Raw genomic sequence first — 19,647 nt, forward strand, 5'->3', positions numbered from 1 at the left:
AACAGACCAAATCTCCAAATCAAAACCCAATGTTACCAGTTTTGGGTTTAAAAAAAAAACAACTATATACTGATAAAAAAAGATACATCTCAACCATACAGGTGTGGGAACACAGAGAGGCTAAAAGAAGGACAGAAGAAATGCCGCTTACACACACCAAGGGAATTAAATAAATAAACAGCCCTGAACAGACTTTGGAGCAACAACCGTGAGAGGCAAAAAGGGATCATTTCACATGATGGTAGGTCCAGTTCACCAGGAGACGCGACATGCCAACCTAAGCACTGGAGACCCTAAGGCATGGACACGAGCCCTAAACAGGCACAGAGGACTAGTGATTACTCTGCAAAGACCAAGGAGCCTTTGGGGGACGGAGGAGCGGCGCTGGGGCGTTGGCAAGCTCAATGGCATCTGAGCTGGGTTGTGTGCTTTTCAAGATGTCTCCTAGATGCATTTTTACCACAGTGACATCATCCCCAGGGTAAGGAAAAAAAGAAACAAATATTACAGGTTATCAGTGATAATCAAGAGAAAAAGCACTTGATGGATATAACAGGCAGTTTTAAACTGCTGAAACAGTACATATATTCTACTTTTTGCCTGAGTTGTTCGAAAAATATTAAATCCACAAGAATTCATGAGGCAGGAAGGAATAAGGCAGTTCCTGCTCAAGCCCAAACAGTGAGGCAGTTTCCGGGCAGCTCCTCATTGTAAAATGAGGTGACTGAGTCTTCAGGGTTCCAGTAATTTCAACTTTTTCATGAAAGCATTAATATTTTTATCCTAATTAACCTGCTAGTCTATGATACAATTGAGAGCTAACCATGCATTTTTTGGTCAATACCAAAATCCTTTTATAGCACCCCAAACATAAATCCTTGACTTTCACAGATTCTGTCTAATGTTTATGCCCAAATTAACTTCATTATGAGCGCCCAGAGAAATATTATTTAGTATCTTTCATTTAAGAAATAAAAGAAAGGTAGAAGTTCAATAACATTCCCTTAAAACTTAGGGTTTTAACACGTGTTTCTGCACACACACTCTGTATGCTCCTGTCGGGAAAGCAAGCGCATGGAAAGTCAGGAGGAAATCCACATTTTCCATTGCTTGAGTAGTTTCTTTCTTAGCAATTTACCCAGTCCCTAAGGAATCAAAACAGACCATGATTTCACCTTCTCCACACATGCAGACTAAAAACAACAGAAGTCCTTGGTCCCTAGGATGTATTTCTAGCCTTCAGAAGTTTCTATGCAGAAAGCAAAGTCCTGTAAGTAGAGAGATGCAGATGCCAGAGTGGAAACAGGGGACAGGGAAGGGTCCCCATGTGCTTGTTCATGTTCCTATTTCCTGCAGGGTCAAAGGGGTCCTGCAGGAGCAGGGGGTGCAAGGGGGAGACACAGTGGCGGGAACCCGCGGAGGCCTTGTTCCCTGAGGCTCCCGCTGAGGATCACCGTTTGCCCTCCTCCACTCACTTATAATGCCTCACACGTGAATTAGCTGCTGGTTAGTAGTATCTTCTAAACAGGGATCCCATGGTGCAAAAATACACCATTATCCACAGGGCCACCAAGATAACATGGTGGCCAAGCACGGCTCCAAGTACAGCAGGTGGCAGAGCAAAGTTTCTCAGGGCAAAAAGCTTCCCGATTGTGGGGATTTCTGGCCTTTAGGAGGATGTATTCCGACAGGCCACGCAGGATAAGTGGCACAGGAATGTGGGCTTCGGCAAACACGGGCGCTGGGGAGAGGAAGCAATCAAGTGTGGGGACACTGGTGCAGTGCTGATAAGGCCGCCAGCCAGCAAGACAGCCGGGCGGGAGGCTGGGCAGGGCACCCAGTCACTAACCAACCAGCAGCTTGCAACTGTAGTGTCTCTACGTACTGTTTAAAAATGGATTTAAATTAAAGCAAACAAACCATTTCCCTACACCTAGAACTCAAGAAGTGTGAGTGGCTGGAAGAGGACAGCCCTAACGGGGGTTCTCTGTTACCCCCAGAAAGCCAGGTGGCTCGCTAGGAGCCAGGGTCTGAATGACCACCTGAGCCTGCAGCTGCCAGACTTCAGGGGGGACCCCTAGGCCAGGGGGCAGCCCTGCCACACGGACGGGGAATGGCGGGAGACAGCACCCCAACCCTCGTTTAACACACAGGATATTAATTGTTGCCCTCTCTTAATTAATGATTTTTTTCAGCATGGAAAAAATCCATTCTATAATTTAATTTTCAGGTCTGCCACTCGAATCTCTGTGGAAACACACTTCCATATCTCCAATGGCTGTCTTATCTAGAGACTTCTTAGAACTCAAGGCTTTCTGAAAAGTCTACCAATGGTCCTTACTCAACTGATGAAATGAGAAACCTAGTACTTTAAAAGTCCTGTCAAAGATCTCTACTATACAGAGATGCTAAAAAAAGATACTTTTAAAAGTTGTTTAGTCTTGATCACTACTGTTTTCTTCCATGGCAAACAGGAATGAAGGGAGGAGTGACCAGGGCAACACCCTGATCAGGGGGAGAATTTCTAACCCAGCTACCAGAGGCTAATCCTGAGGGTCAACGTCATGACCACACCTTCTAGACCACTGCAGTGGTAAATATCTAGGATGGCAACTGCGACTGGAACGGCAACAAGGAAGAGCAGGCATTTAAGCTTTTTTGTTTAAAACTATATATATGTGTGTGTGTGTGTGTGTGTGTGTGTATATATATATATATGAGATTAGTATCCAGAAGTATAAAGAACTCCTATAATTCAACAAAAACAAAACATATTTTCAAAAGTGGGCAAAGGATTTGAATAGATGCTCCTCACATGAAAAAACCCCAGCAATCACTAGGGATGCAAACAGAAACCTTGATGGCATATTACTGCACACCCAGGGATGGCTATTATCAAAAATAGTGTTGGCGAGGCTGGGGGAAACCAGGACCCTCGCCCACTGCTGGTGGGAATGCAGAACAGCGCGGCCACTGTGGAAAACTCCTCAAAGAACTCACAGAATCACCCAGGATCCGGCTGTGCCAGTCCGGGTGTACAAGGCAGAACTGAAAGCAAGAGCCTGAGGAGAGATCTGAACGCCAGCGCTCACAGCAACACTGCTCACGAGAGCCGAAAGGGGGACCACTCAAGCATCCGTCAGTGGTCAGAGGATAAGCCAATGCTGCCTCCGATGCAATACCATCCAGTCTTCTAAAGGAACGCTGTCCTGACACACACAAATAAACCCTGAGAGCATCGGGCCAGGGGAACTCACTGGGCACTGAGGGCGGAACTGCATGAGTCCACTGAGATGAGGAACCTGGACTAGCCACAGGCCAAGTGAGGCAGGCGACGTGGGGAGAGAGTGACGGAGATCCAGTGCCCGCAGGGCTTGGAGGTTCAGTCTGTGTTGATAGAAAAGTTCTACAGCTGGGTGGTGGTGACAGGGCACAAGGTGAACGTAATGAATGTCTCTGAGTTCACCTTAAAGAGGTTAAAATGACTCAACTGCGCGTCATTTGTATTTGACCAGACACACAGAGGAGTGGCTCTGGTCATGGCCCTGCCTCGGCAGGGTCTGGGCTGCCCTCCCTTTGGCCATGCTCACCTCTCGGGCCCCTCAGAACAGTACTGTACACGTTACCAGATGCTGGAACAGCAGCTGAAGCCCCATGCTGCTTCTCTGACAAGAGAATCCATTGGGTTCCAGAATCTCCTTGCCACAGGTATTAGGAGAAGCTAGAACCCTCCCAATGTCAGTGGTGACTCTTGGCTCATGCAGATTTTAAATGTTGTTCTCAGGTTCTTTTATACTTTATTGAGGACTCAAGAGCTTTTGTTTATACGGGTTATACTTATTGAGATTCAATTAAAACCAAGAAAATTTTAGAACCCAAGAATAAACAAGGACATGCCCATTAGCTGGCAGAGTGATGGCACATGTATCACACAACCCCCAGCAGCTCTGAGCACTGCAGTGAGGGCAAGAGTGGAAGAGGGAAACTGTCCTCAGTGCTGTGCGAAAACCACCTGTCCCAGCAAGCCTCCTGCCAGGGTCTCAGGACACCAGGTCCCCAGCCTCCATTTGGAAAGAGTTGGTGCAGACAGGTCAAGGAGCTCCCGTCTGCCCTCCTATGGCCTGCAGGGATGGGGGGTCACACAGCTTGAGACCACCAGAACTCAACTTCAGCTACGGGGTTTCTGAGAGAATTTCCCTCAGCTTAAAAAGCTCATTTTCCCCCATTTTATATATGGTAGTCTTTGTGGGACACCAAGAGAGGAAGACACCACCTCAAGACCCAGGAGTAAGGAAGCCTGAGAGGACTGGCCAGCGTCCTGTGAATGGCACACAGGGAGATGGCCCTGTGTCCTCATGAGGCAGTTTAGGAGATGACTCCAGCTGTGGGTCCCTCCTGGGCAGCCACCTGTCATCGGCTTCCTGCTACTTGTCGTCACACACATGCTACCTGACATGTCTCCCTGGAACTTAGTTCTCTGAGCACATTTTTAAAACCATGCACACAAACACAGCACCTGGCACATAGTAGGAGCTTGTTAAATGTGCACTGAACAAAAATGTGAAAAAAATAATAATTAAACAAATCCACCAAGGCTGTTGTGGAGGACAGATACAGATGGACAAGACTCAGGCTGACTTCCTGCTGACAGAAGCCCGTGCAGCTCGCAGACTGTCAACATTTAAAACAAAGCTCATAGAAAATGGCTGCATATGGCGTTAGAGCTCAAGTGAGTTCCTTGTGGTCTGAGACCTCTATGCCAGAAGTCTGCACAGCAGGCCTACACAGGCCACAGAAGGACACCACCTTCTCCAAGGAACTTCCTCACAAAGAGCACTATTTTTTTTTCCATTTTTCTTAGGCACAACTAAAGACCTTTCTCTCATGAAATAAGCACCAAATGAGATCTGTGGCTAAAATGCTAAAAACATGTTCAAGGAAGAAGGAAAAGGGAACAAATCAAATGCCTACCTCGCCATCAATACCATCAACTAGGGCCACAACAGCCTTGTAAGAAAACATTGACACACCCTAAAACCTGATCGAATGTAAAGTGAAGACATTATGTTCAACTACACTCAGCCTCCATGACAGTCCTTCCTCCTGTGCAGGGAGCTGACAGCAGGGTGTCTGACTCACTGAAGGGGATGTCACTTTGCTTCATTATTGTAAAGAAAATCTGTCAAGGCACCCTGGGTTTGTGGTCCCACCCCTGGGAACAGGATGGAGCCCAGAGCCACACCCATGTGCGGGGATTTGTTCTTTCTTTGTTCTTATTTTGAGACAAGGTCTTGCTAAGTTGCTCAGGTTAGTCTCAAGCTTCTGGTGATCTTCCTGCCTCAACTTCCCAAGACGCTGGGATTAGAGGCGTGCGAAGGCACTGGAGGAAAGAAACACCAGGTGCTGCAGAGAGCCTGGAGAAGGGACACCAGTGCATCCTGGAAGTGCCAGATGCACAGACAGAAGTCTAGGTGCTGACCTCAGCAGGGGCACAGTACATGAGCAGGGAGAGCCAGGCAGAAACACCCCCATCAAACAGGACGCTCCCTGCACTACACCGGACCATCTGATGTGTGCTTCCCAACGCTGAAATAAAAGCCTCACGCACTCCCAGCACAGTCTAACACCACTTCAGCCACTTTTATTCTATAAGTTAAATATATTTTTAATATGTATTTTTTAGGTGTAGATGGACACAACACAATGCCTTTATTTTTATGTGGTGCTAAGGATCAAACCCAGGTCCTACCCATGCTAGGCGAGTGCTCTACGGCTGAGCCACAATCCCAGCCCCTCTATAAGTTAAAAATTAACAAATATAAAACAGTAAAACTCTATGCTCGTAACCATTATACAGCTACAAAATAAAAACCGTACAAATTTTAGAGACTGCAAACTGGTAGCAATGTATCAAATTAACAAAACTTAACAGCAAATCTACAAAATAAAATAAAAAATTGAAATTGACAAAATCGAGTCTATGTGATCGATGATGCACCGAAACTCACTCTGCAGGGCAGGCAGGCTGTGTGGGGTCCCTGGCTACCGCAGACATCGCCCTCCTCCCTCTTGAGCGGCTGTGAACCAGGAGTCTCCACTGAGCTCAGACACATTCTGTGCATTTTCAGCCCTGCTCTTTCCTAAGACCCCCTATATCTAAGATAGTGCTTCTTGGCACCACACAAACACAACTGCAGGCAGTGAAATCTTCAGACACTATTGGGTTAGAATTGGCAATTAGGTATTTTGAAACATAATTTTTTTAAAACAAAAATTACCTTTAAAAGGAAAAATAGAAGGTGAAATCCTTGTAGAGAACCACAGCATTGTAATAAATCCCACCTGCTTAATCCCTCTCATCTTTTGGGGCCTGCAAGCCTCTAAAGGAGTTTAAATAACTGTATGTTGTGGGCCACTGAACTCAAACAAAAAAGCATTCTTGTGGTTCACTTTTAGTACTATGTAAAACCAAATGTCTAACTTTATTTCCTATAAAATCTCAGGCCACATGATTTCCAGTTAAGATGGCACAATAAATTCCCTCTTTGATGGATTCTCTCTGCTCCAGATACACAGCAACCAGAGGTCTGCTCTATAAAAAGATGCAAGCCATCTCAAAAACATACATAAACGTGTCTGCGAAGTAGGTGTGGGACAGAAACACAGAAAGGCCAACCCCCAAAGGCAAACGCTTCTGCCGCCTGTGCTCAGGAACCAAAAATAGGCTCCCAAACTGGAGGTCTGAGCTCTAAAAGATTTGGGGTCTTAACAGGGCCACAAGGTAGAGTCAGACCAGCACCACTGCTCAAAGGAAGGGTGGCAGGTGGTAACTGGAGTCCTGTCCATTTCTCCTCCTTGCCTCTTATAGAACCTGCTCTGGGGAGAGTACGGGCCAGCCAGGACCAGGAACTCAGGAGACAGCCCACAGCTGCCAGGTAAGTGAGCCACCTCTGCCAAGCCTCGTCCTGGACCCAGGTCCCCTGGGATACAGCCAGACAGCTAAGACTTCGAATCAGGGAAGGCAAACAGTGAGGGAGATAGATACCAAATGACTAAGTGAATGAAAACAATTAAAAAAAAAAAAAATCTCATTCAAAGCATGCCATTCACGAATGGAAGAAATCTAATGGCAATAAAGGCAACTTACACATTCACTACAACAAAAATTCACTTCAGATGAAATTAGTCATTCCAACAAAATAAGTGTATTTAAAGTGTTAAAAGGTAATTAAAAAAGAAAAAGAAACTATAAAACAAAAAGACACAGTTAAAACAAGAGACAGCTAAAAAAAAAAGAATCAATGAGGGACTGTGTACATAAGAAACAGTTATTAAACTAAAATATATTCCTGAGTACATTAAAGTATACAATATACTTTAGACAGAACAAACTGAAAAGAGAACTAGTAAATCTGAAGATAATTCTAAGGAATTCAACCAGAGTGCAGCCCAGGAAGAAAAGAAGAAAAACCCAAAAGAGCAGGTAAGAAAGAGGAAGGACAGAGCCACAGACATCTAGTGGAACCACAGCACAGGAAAGTGAAGACAATAGAGGAGAACATGGAAGGAGATGAAAGCTAAGAATGTTCAAGAAGGAGTCCTCAGACTAAAAGTATATTCTAAACACCAAGAAGGATCATTTAAATGAACACGAAGGCAGTGGAACCAATAAACAAATGCACACAACTATAACATTAATTATAGAAAGAAAATCTTCAAAGCTCCCAGGAAGCACCCTGGCATGCCAAACACACTGTCCCTCCATTGACCTGCTGGGTCACAGACCAGCACCCAGAACAGCCAAGGTGACTTGGACCTGGCTGGAGGCCTCTGAAGACAACAGGTGACCCAACAGATAGGAGGAGCACGCCCTGTGATCCAGAGTCCCTGCAGCAAGCACCATGCCTCTCCGTGAACAGCTGGTGGGTGCCAGGTGACAAAACCACCCTTCACTCTAGACACCCACAGAAACCTCTTTAAAAAGCAGACCCCCAGCGGGCATCATGCTGCACGCCTGTAATTCTACCTACTCCGGAGGCTGAGGCAGGAAGATCACAAGTTCAAGGTCAATCTAGGCAACCTAGTGAGACCCTGTATCAAAAGTAATATAAAAGGGCTGGGAACATAGCTCAGAGGTAGAGTGCCGCTGGGTTCAATCCCCAGGAATGAATGAATGAATGAATGAATGAATGAATCAACAAATAAACAAAGGTGTGAAGCCAGGGGTACACTGGCAAGGGTCTGTAGTCCTAGCTACTCTGGAGTCTGAGGCAGATGTCTCGTGTCCAGGAGTTCAGGATCAGCCTGGGCAACAAAATTTTGAGACTCAGTCTCAAAATCATTTTTTTAAGGGTTGGGGATGTAGCTCAGTAGGAGAGTGCCTGTCCAGCCTGGGCAAGGCGCTGGCTTCAATCCCCATACCACACACACACACAAAAAAAAGAAAAAGTAGATCCCTAACTGCTCTGGCTACCTCTAACAACAGGGGACCAGTCCTTCCTAGAACAGAGACTCATCTAGACATCAGCATGTTATCCCTGCCCACCCAGTATGGACCTCACCAGATTCCTGGTTCCCCACCATGGTGTCAAAACCAGCCTTACACAGGGAACTCATCACACAACAAGGACGTAGGACACAAGGCCAATGGAGATGGGCTTTGGTGACTGCTGCCATCAGGAGCTGCATACTAGAACTCAAACGTTTTTCACACAGGTTCCTTCGGGGCTTCCCACTTCTCCATGGCTACATCAATTCTCTTGCATCTTCTCTGAAGCCAAAGGGAAGGGAAACGCAGGGAGACGGGCGACAGCCTGAGCAAGTGGGAGAGGACTTGACATGGAGACCACAGGTGAATTGTAATTTTAAACACAATCTTGGAAAACTGGAAACACACAATATATATGATATTTGAATAAAGACTAGAGTCACACATTTTTCTTTAAAAGGTCACCAAACCTCTCATTTACGTTCCCCTGGAAGGTAGAGCTGAGACATGCCAGAGAAGGTAGAGCCCTGACTTCACCAGCTCATTTCCAAACAGAAAACCTTCTCACCAAAACCAACCACGTGACGCCTTCTAGGCGGCGGGCCTGACAGGCACCCAGGAAACACACAAGACAAGGCCTGGGACTGGCCACTCAGCTCACAGAACCTTTCTGCAGGCGATGCTATGCTGTGGCACAAGAGCACCACCTACTGAAACAGTTCCAAGGGACAATTTGGTCTATGTATTGAAAAATGGCTCAGAAAACATGACTGTGGAAGGTGGGCTCCCGGCATTTCCACCAGCTGGAGGCGTCTTTTTCATTTAAAATTAGAGGGAGTTCTTGCCAAGAACTTCTGAAACCAAAATAAGCAGTGTTCCTTCTCCCTCCTCCACCTTCCTTCAGTCACTGCAGGAAAACGAGTCTCCATCCCTCGCCCAACTGTGGCTGGCTGCATGAGTACTATTTTTAGACCCATCACCTACCTGTTTTCCACAGGGTAGAGAAGACTTCAAGGGCAGAAGCAGTAGTCACTCTAACAGGTCTGGGAAGGATGGATATAAATCAAGCCCATTAGCCAAATTTCAGTCCCTATAAGACACAGTGCCAAGATCAAGGGCTACAAGTTCCTGCCTCCGTGCCTCCTGGGTCTCCCGTCTGCTCCACCCTGCAGCTTTCATCTGTGGATGGGTTTTACCTGCTACCTCATGGCTCCCCCACCCCAATGCCTGCACAAGGCTGCACACCTCTCATGTCAGGTTCAGAACCTGGTCACTTTTCCTGTAAGAAATTTCAGACACCTCATCACCTCACCAGCTCAGTGACTCAAGGTGCCCATTCTCAGGGAAGAGAACAGAATCTGTTCAACCTAGCCAAGGGAGCTTCCAAGTTAGTGCTACTGGGCCACCAGTTCATCACAGGAACACTGGTGGTTGGCAGGTCTGAGAACACTCTTCAGAGTGCACCGCCAAGAGGAAATGCCACCATGTGCAGAGAAGTCCTCAAGAGCAGTGTGGCTCTTCTATTTAAGGCTACCCAAAATGATCATGCCATCTCTATACTTGAGATCTTTGTAAGAAATGACCACAATGTGTAAACAGAACGGGAAAAAAATTTTGAATTTTAGTTCTGTGGCAAAACTAAAGGGCAAAACCTTATTATGTTGGGCTGCACTGTCAGATATTATCATTTGTTCAGCAATATCTCCAGCTATGAAGGAAAGCTCTGGAAATGAGAATGTCTCTCATACTCAGAATAGTCATTGTCTGGCCATTATTTGGGAAAGGAGAAGGAGGAAAGAAATAGAGGGAGGGTACCAGCAGTCCCTAGGTAAGGAGGAATTCTCTGAACTATCTTATGATAAAAGTTCAGCACAGGAGAGGAACATTAACAGAATAAGTTCTTCAGGTCACTTTAAAAGATGAAAAAAAAATTCAGCCAGGATTATGGGGTGAGGAAGGAAATCAGAAGATAACAGAGGAATTTCAGGGCAGTGAAACTATTCTGCACAACACTACATTGCAGACACATGTCATCATGCATTTGTCTAAAATCACAGACTGTACAACACCAAAAGTAGGCACTGACATGAACTAGGGACTTTACCTGACAAAGATATGTAATGCACACTCATCGACTGCAACAAATGCACCACTCAGGGGTGGGGGGCATGCTGATGGGGGGTGCATGTTAGGGCAGTGGGTGGAGGGAAAGCTGCCCCTAAAACTGTTCTAAGAATCAAATCACAGGCTGGGGCACAGCTCAGTGGCAAGGGGCCTGCCTAGCATGTGCAAGGCCCTGGGTTTCATCCCCAGCACCACATGAAGGAAGGGAGAGAGGGAGGGAGGGAGGAAGTCTATTATAAACAAAAACTAAAGGCTACGTGACAGGAGCAGGTGCAAGTGTCACCCAGTAACAGTCAAACCTACCCGAGACACTCTGAGCCAAGGGTCAGAAACAAGACAGAGGGTGAAGGCAAGAAAGCTTCCCAAGCACATCTGCTGCAGTCAGCCCTCACCTCACCCGCTATGTAACAAAACCTGTCAGCTCACTTGCAAGGAGAAAGCTAAGTGGAGGAAAGAACTGGGAGTAAGTCAGGAGACTTTTTCCTGGACTTGGAACAACTATCAAACACTGACCTCAGAAACTATTCCTTCAAAGAAGCCACAATTTGATTAATTTGTGCAATGATTTATGTTCCAGGGCATGTGCAGAGCAAAAGACCAGTCAGGCATGGTGGTGCATGCCTGTAATCCCAGCAACTCTGGAGGCTGAAGCAGGAGGACTGCAAGTTTGAGGTCAGCCTGGGCAATTTGTGAGACCCTGTCTCAAAATAAATTAAAAGGACCAGGGGTGGAGCTCAGCAGTAAAGTGCTCCCCAGTTCAATCCCCAGTCTCTTCCCCTCAAAAAGAACAACAGAACAGTTAGCCAGCAAACAGATGAACTCAACACCTGGCATAGTCATGTCAGCAGAGGAGTTGAAGGGAACCTTAGGAGTATCACTGTCATTCAGGATGAACAAGGGCTGTGACCATGGGCCAGGGGTCAAGCTGCACCTCCCCAAGGAGCACCATGAGAGGCATAAAACCACAGGAAGGGAAACAGCCCAGCCAGATACTGATGAAATAAGCAAGCAAACAACAACATAAACTCCAGGGAGGGGTCACACACACACACACACACACAAACACACTCTCTCTCTCTCTCTCTCTTTCTCTCCCCCCCGCCCCAGGGCAGCAGAAGTGCATTACAAGAACAACAGATATTAGATTTATCAGAAAAATCTTTCGAAGTGGCATCACAAACATGTTACCAGAGCTAAGGAAACCCAGGATGAAAGGGTAAAGGAAGGTACCACAACATTGCATCAAGTAGATAAGGTCACTAAACACCCAGAGATTGTACAAGAGGACTGAATGAAGATTCCAGAGTTGAAAAGAACAATTGGAAGAAGAAGAAGAAAACTTCACTATGTGGCTCAAGCATAGATTTAAAGTGGCAGAAGAAAAAATAAGCAAAACTGAAGCCAGATCAAGCCAAAGAACAGAGTTAAAAAGGAAGAAAGAAAAATGAAGAGCACCCCAGAGAAACACGGAGCCCATTTCACAGACTTTCAGACCCGAGCCAGAGCTGGCCTGTGAAGACGCACAGGGCGAACAAGCACTGGAAACCTACTCAAAAGGAGAGTGAAAACATTAAAGAAGCTGAAAAGCTACATTTGCATTATCCACTTAAGACAAAGGAACACACACACACACAAAAAAAGATGAGATGGAGAGAAGAGCATCAAATCAGATCCAACTACATATGTAATACCACTGAAGGGGAATGCACAAACATCCAGTCGGACTGGATCAAAACCAGCTCCAACCCCAGGCTGCCTGTGGAGGACACATTCTAGATTCAAAACTACAAAAAGACTGCAAATAAAAGCATGGAAAAAGATACATCACAGGAACATAAGAAAGCTTGTGTGGGTACACTGATAGCCAAAGTAGACCTCAAGACAAAAGGATGCTACCAGAGATAAAAGCAACAGTTTTTAATGACAAAAGGGTCAATGTGCAAAGAAGAAATAACAATTCTAAATACACCCCTTCCCAATAACAGAGCACAGACTATATAAAGCAAAAAATGACAGAAATGAAGAAACAGAAAATTTAATATTACTATTGGGATTTTGAAACTTTCAATAGTTGAGAGAACAACTAGAAAGAAGACACACAGTAGAACGGTATGCCTGAATACAGACTGGACCCAACAGACACTGCAGGCCTCTCCAGAACAACAGAATGGACATCATCCTCAGGGCCACAGGCACCCTCACTGGGATGGTCTGCGTGAGGCCCTAAAACAAGGCTTAATATACTTAAAAGAACAGAAATCCATCCGACCTGTGCTCTGATCACAAAGGAATGAAATTAGAAATCAGCAGCAGAAAAACTGGGGGAAAGTCACAAATATGTAGAAATTAAACAACACACTGCTAAATAACCCACGGCTTAAAGAAAAAGAGAAGAATCAGAAATGCTTTGAGGCAGTGAAAACAAAGACATAATGCACTCAAACTTATGGGATGCGACTGACAGAGCTCAGAGGGAAACATACAGTCACAATTGCATACATCAGAAAGAAGAACGACATCAAATCAATACCTAATCTCCCACCTTGGGAAACCACGACAGAGGGAAAAAGACCAACTAGAATCTGTACAAGCAGAAATAAGATCAGAGTGGAAATTAATGCAAAAGATGAGAAAACCAAGAGAAAAATCAACAAATGTATAAGTTGGTTCCTTGAAAACTGCAACAAAATTAACAAGCTTTTAGTTGTGCTGACCGACCAAGAAAAAAGACAAAACTCCGGTGACTGGAATTAGGAATTAAAGAGGAAACATCACTACTGTACTCATGGAAATAAAAGGGATCAAAAAGGAAGACCATGAAGAACACACCAGTAAATCAGAAACCTTAGATGAAATTGCACATTCTAGAAGATAAGTTGACTAAACTGACTCGAGAAGGAGTAGCCAACCAGCAGAGATGAAACTGGTAATGGAGGGAACCCACCATGCGAGCACACTCAGACCATGTGTTCTACGCTGACTGCCCCACAACTTGGGACAAGATGAGAGGGAGAAATCTGTGGCTCAAGGCGTAAGTCAACTCAGTCTTTGACAACTATTCCCTAAATGGAAATGTCCTCTGTAAGAGGATGTCCCTCTCGCTGGACGTGACAATGACAACTTAGGAGAGATTTACTGAAGTGAGCAGAGGTGCTGAGGCAGCACGCCACCCTGACAACACAGGCACCTGGTGCCAGACACAGGGGAAAGCAGAAGACGTCCTGGTGAACTCTGCCTACAGCCAGTGGGGCTGCTCCAAACACACAGCCGGCCAGTTCTGGAACACACAGTGTCAGAGGATGGGGTAAGGGAACAAAGAGGCCTAATATATGCTGTTTATTGTAGAAAATTACCCAGATTGCTTGGTCATTCTACAGCTGTCACCTCTAAATTCATTCTTTGAAGTTCTGTGTCAAACACTGTTGCACTGCCAAGTTGTTTTTCCTGGAAATACAGGCTTTCCTACATTTGTATAAATATAAAAAAGTCTACTTACCACGTTTCAATAACAATATTAGATGCAAGCAAATAACTTACTTTACAAAAGATAAAAATCTAATAAATGGCAACAGCTTAAATAGGCATAAAAGCAAACCTTTTCCAAAAATGTGGACAACTACTTATGGGACACAGGTGCTTTTTTCTATGTGTCTAACACAGATCAGAGGGACTGAGTTCCCAGGGAGGCCGACTCGGGAGGCGAGCGGCCAGAGTTGCAACCCCTGGTCTTTGCACACCAACCACGTGACCCGGGGAAGCTACTCAATCTCTCTGGGCCACAGCTGCTTGCATCTGTAAGGAGAAAGAACCTAGCAGAGTTTCTATGAGTAATAAAGTGCACGAGCTACACAGGAAGCCCTGAGAACCAGGCCCAGCCACTGTGAGCATCAACAAGTATCAGCACCATCAGCACCATGACTAGGGTATGTGAGTATTTCCCCACAGGTTACTGTGCTGGAAGCCTGGTCTTCAGAGTGGCAGTGCTGAGGAGCAATGTAAGAGGTGGAGCCTGCTGCAAGGTGACTAGAAAGGGGTTGACGCAGTTTTCATAGGATCCCTGTTCCCAAAAGAGCAGGATAACACAGAGAGTCTGGCCCCTGAATCCCACTATAGGGTCTCTCTATCTCACACACACTCCCACAGCGACACCACCCACCATGTTGCCATGTAGCCAAATGGGCCTCACCAGAGCTGAGCAGGAGCAGGATCCATGCTCTGGGACCTCGGGAACTGTGAGCTAGGTCACCCTCTTTTATTTGACATTTTGTCTTTATATTTTGATACAGCAACAGAAAACAGATTAACACAGTTATTGCATTTCTAATACAAAGACACTGATGCCTTTCTCCCAGATCTCTCCACTGGATACAAATGATCTCTCTCAGCAAGCCCAAGTGCTTGTCAGCAAAAATGCTCGGAAAAGTACAGAGTCAACAGTGAGAATAGCCACAAGCACACTGGACAGGCTGTGAGCCACACAGGTCTGAATGTCCCTGAGTTACTTACCTTAATATGCTACAAACATTAGAGATGGAGGCTTTGAAATTTTGCTAAGCCAATTCATGCTCCATTCAAAAGAGGGTAACGCAAGATGGTTTGGTTAGTTGTCAAGTCGTGGGTTGTATAAATGCTAGTTTACAACAAAAACAACCAGAAAAGTGGTGTGGTTCCTATTGGTTATATTAAATTATATTTGAGGTCTTTTATTTTTCTAGCTGCAAATAATAGGATAAGAATCTATTTGAGAGCAAGACTCAAATTTAAATAAGCTGTAAATTTCTAACATAACTTAAAAAATTCAGTTCAGCCTCTTTTTATGTGCAAGACTAAACAATGAAGTTTATAATTTCAAATCCAAACAAATCACTAACAAACTGAGCTCCAATTCCAGCTCCGTTCCACAAGCACTATCAACGGTGTGGCCCAAAATATTGTATATCTCCTAAATAAAAGGGCAGTGATTCCTACCAATTTTACATGATGGAAAAGATTAGATGAGATAAATACTAACAATAAGCAGTATTTGTAACTGTCAATGAATAACACAAGAAAATATAATTAACTTAAGCTTTGAAACTCCTCTTTCTCACATAAACACAATGAAAAAATAATAATCTTAGCCAAGATGTAAGGGAGAAAGCATAAAAATAAAATAATTGAAAACTCCTTCTTTAGAGTGGAAAAATTATTTTAATATCTAGGAGGATAAATAGAACAATATGTTGCCAAAAGGAAGACTGTAAAAAAATATAAACATTTACAAAATAACATAAAGGAATTTAGAAAGAAATAATTTATGTCCCAGTGAGAACCAAAGACAAAGTCTAAATAATGAGGAGCTCCAGGAAGATGTAACTGTGATGGAATAAAATTCACCCACCAAAGTGGGCTCTGGGGATATGATTATTTAAAATTACTATATCATTATAAAGTAAATATGCTTTAATATTCAGAATAACAAACTGAAAATAGAATGCTATAAATTCTATGAAGGTTTACATCTAATGTTAAAATACTGAATGTTTCCTATTTTATGTATATCACTATAAAAAGTAAAAAACAGGGCTGGGGATGTGGCTCAAGCGGTAGCGTGCTCACCTGGCATGCATGAGGCCCGGGTTCGATCCTCAGCACCACATACAAATAAAGATGTTGTGTCCGCTGAAAACTAAAAAATAAATATTAAAATTCTCTCTCTCTCTTTTTAAAAAAAAACAAAAAAACAACAATATTCCTATGTAAGTAAAGAAGACTGACACATCAAGAAACATGATTATTCTTTCATTCGACAAGTACCTACTAAATGCTCACTAAATGAAAATTAACACAGTCGATTTTCAATTTGGGGATGTAGCTCAGTGGTAGAGCACCCATCAGTTGAATGCCCAGTACCAAAAAAAAAAAAAAATTTTTAAGTTCAATTAAAATAAGCAGAGTTCAACAAAAGGACACTACTTTTTAACCTTTAGAATTAGCAATTGAAAAACAATACAGTGGTCACTCACACACAGGTTGATGGGAATGGAACTAGTATTATAAGTTTTCTGGAGTGGAGTGTTATTAGGAAAATATAGCAAAATATTACCCTGCTAATCTCATACTGCCCAGGTGACCTGGCTGCATTTCTTTTCTTTTTTTTTAATATTTACTTTATAGTTATAGGTAGACACAAAACTTTATTTTATTTTTTTATGTGGTGCTGAGGATCAAACCCAGTGCCTCACACATGCTAGGCAAGTGCTCTTCCTCTGAGCCACAACCCCAGCCCCACCTGGCTGCATTTCTACCCCACCCTAACCTTACCTACCTATGAAGACAGGGTGCCTCTTCAAATGGGCTGACTGACAACTGGCTGGATCCAACATGGCCGCCAGTGGCCACCAGACACCCCAACTGCATAGCAGTCCCATCTGCATGCTAAAGGACACATCCTAAATCTCAAAAAGTGAGCAATTAATTAATTAAATAACTTATAATAAAAGCACATAGTCTCATTTTAGAAGAATATGATTTAAAGATATGGAAAGCTACTTATGTTGTATATAAGACATTATATGTAATATGATTGTAATTTATTCTATACAAACATACACATATACAACCAAAAACTGGAATGCAAGCACAATGTTAACAATTATTTTATGTGATGCTATTATTTTTCTTCTTTATACATGTTATTAATTCCCAAACTTCCTGATGATCATGCATTATTGTGTAGCCAGAGAAGTGTTCTTGGGGGTTTATGCCCAAAATACTCTCCCACTTAAGCCTACCATGTTAATCCCATCCCCCTGTCGGTGACTGTATCCTGCCAATGAGAAACAAGGAGACCGCTGGTATGGGGGCTCCAGCAAAGTTCCAATGCCATGTCCAGACGTAGTTCATTGTTTACCATTCTGTGCACATTTACCTAAATATACCCACTATGCAGCAGACATTAAGCTAGGCCAGCCATAGGGCTCATGAAAAAAATAAATATTTGTCTTAAAAATACAGAATGCTAGGAGTGGTGGCACACACCTGTAATCCCAGGCATGATGGGAGGCCAAGACACAGGATCACGAGTTTGAGGCCAGCCTGAGCAACTTAGTGAGTCCCTGTCTCAAAATGAAATCAACAAAGTGTTGGGGTATGCAGCTCAGTGGCAGCATATTTGAATACCGTGTGTGAGGCCCTGGATTCAGTCCCCAGTATATATATTAAAAAAAACCCACACACACCTTATAGTATGTTAAACTGGGAAACATACAATCTAGAGGCATAGCAGAAATCTACTAAAAATTCCAAGAAAAATGTGGAAGTGGTAGTACATACACAGAACACTGAGAGCCCACTGAGAGTTAGTAAAATCCAGGGACATCTTGAAGGGTCATTACTGCTCATGCACAGATAAAAGGGACATCATCAGACCCCAGGCCCAGGCCACAACACACTTCTTGGCCTGCATGAAGGCTCAGAGTAAAGAAACCCGTACCAGACACTGGCTTATCAGAACAGAAATATCCTCTCTGCCCAAGGCAAACCACTACACTCTGCCTGGTTCTACAGGCAAACCAAGCTTCCTTGAAGGAATAGGTCCACTTTATACTCCACAATGCAAAGCTTTATGTTCAGCATAATCTGGTTTTCACATCATAATTTCTTTACTACAACAATTAGTTCAAGCGGGTCTGGTGGCACCCTCTTGTAATTCCGGCTTCACAGGAGGCTGAGACAGGAGGATCACAGGTTGGAGATCAGCCTGGGTAACAAAGGGAGTCCCTGTCTCAAAATTTAATAAAATTTTTACAAGCCTGGGGATGTAGCTCAAAGGTACACTCATATATTGCTGGTGAGACTGCAAATTGGTGCAGTCAATTTGGAAAGCAGTATGGAGATTCCTTGGAAATCTGGGAATGGAACCATATCATTTGACCCAGCTATTCCTCTTCTCGGATTATACCCAAAGGACCTAAAAACAGCATACTACAGGGACACAGCCACATCAATGTTTATAGCAGCACAATTCATAATAGCTAAACTATGGAGCCAACCTAGATGTCCTTCAGTGGAGGAATGGATAAAAAAAAATGTGGCATTTATACACAATGGAATATTACTCAGCACTAAAAAGAATAAGATCTTGGCATTTGCAGGGAAATGGATGGCATTAGAAAAGATTATGCTAAGTTGCTACGCCCCTCCCCTGACTCAGGCAATGGCAAGGCCCTACTGAGGTGGATGGCGCAAGGCGTCCATCCTCTGGAGGAGCGCGGTATATTTCTGGGAATGGGCTGGTTTGTTTTTGTATTCCTTTAATAAGTATCGTTGCAACTTCTCATATGACCATTAAGTATTAAGGAAAAAACATGACTTTCCTAATTAATGCAACTACTTCTAAAGAATAGATCTGTTTGCTCTAAATGCAATGATTCAGCTGTGGAGCGTAAATTGTTAATTTCTAATGAAAAACTCCCTGTATTCCTGTCAAGGAAGTTTTTGAGAATTTAAATTAAAATCTAGAGAAGAAGAATTAATGTTAAGAAGACAGATTAGTGCTTAGTACTGGGCAACTTGTTCTTGTTCCTGTGCACAATGGTTTGTGCTCTTACTCTTGTTTGATTAAAATTAATAACAAGTAAACCACTTGCCGTAACCATGGCACTGCGGGTTCCAGTCAATAAGTCAAGAAAGAATAGTCAAGGTATAGGCCAATAGTTGGGACATTTCTAACTATTATTAAAAGTTAACTAAACAGAAACAGCTCAAAGCAAAATGCAAACTAAAAGGAAAAATGCTTGCTTATGCATAAGCCAAGATACATTCTTCTATTCTAATTGTAGCTACTTTGTTTCTTTGAATAATGATTCCTGTTTTGTAATCACAAAGTACTGTGAGCCTGCCAAAATGAAAAGTATATATGATCAGCTTCACAAGTAAAGATTGGGATTCAGCACCTTCACTTTGGTGTCTGTGTTGTTTCTCCACCCCCCTTTCGCCGACTCCTCACCATTCGCTCGTTTCCTGAGACCCCCTTTTGGAGCTGGACTCCGACA

At 43.8% G+C, this 19,647-nt stretch overlaps 1 protein-coding gene across 6 annotated transcripts in view; it reads right to left on the bottom strand.

The window, feature by feature from the left end:
- The window catches only part of Fancc (FA complementation group C), a 179,258-nt gene that overhangs the window by 122,923 nt on the left and 36,688 nt on the right, over positions 1–19,647 (bottom strand). For 2 of the 6 annotated variants that reach the window (XM_071602510.1, XM_071602508.1), the window contains 2 exons: positions 16,920–17,049; positions 16,211–16,280 (listed from right to left, as the gene is read on the bottom strand). The exons of 1 other annotated variant lie outside the window; for it this stretch is intronic. In XM_071602510.1, coding sequence (XP_071458611.1) covers positions 16,211–16,217 — 7 coding nt within the window. In that variant the 5' untranslated portion in view covers positions 16,218–16,280; positions 16,920–17,049. Of the gene's footprint in view, positions 1–9,472; positions 9,490–16,210; positions 16,281–16,919; positions 17,050–19,647 lie in introns of those variants that run through there. 3 more of the 6 variants (XM_071602509.1, XM_071602511.1, XM_027955836.3) reach the window with 3 other exon arrangements.

The sequence above is a fragment of the Marmota flaviventris genome, chromosome 16 (genome assembly GCF_047511675.1).
Source record: "Marmota flaviventris isolate mMarFla1 chromosome 16, mMarFla1.hap1, whole genome shotgun sequence".
In the NCBI taxonomy this organism is placed as follows: domain Eukaryota; kingdom Metazoa; phylum Chordata; class Mammalia; order Rodentia; family Sciuridae; genus Marmota; species Marmota flaviventris.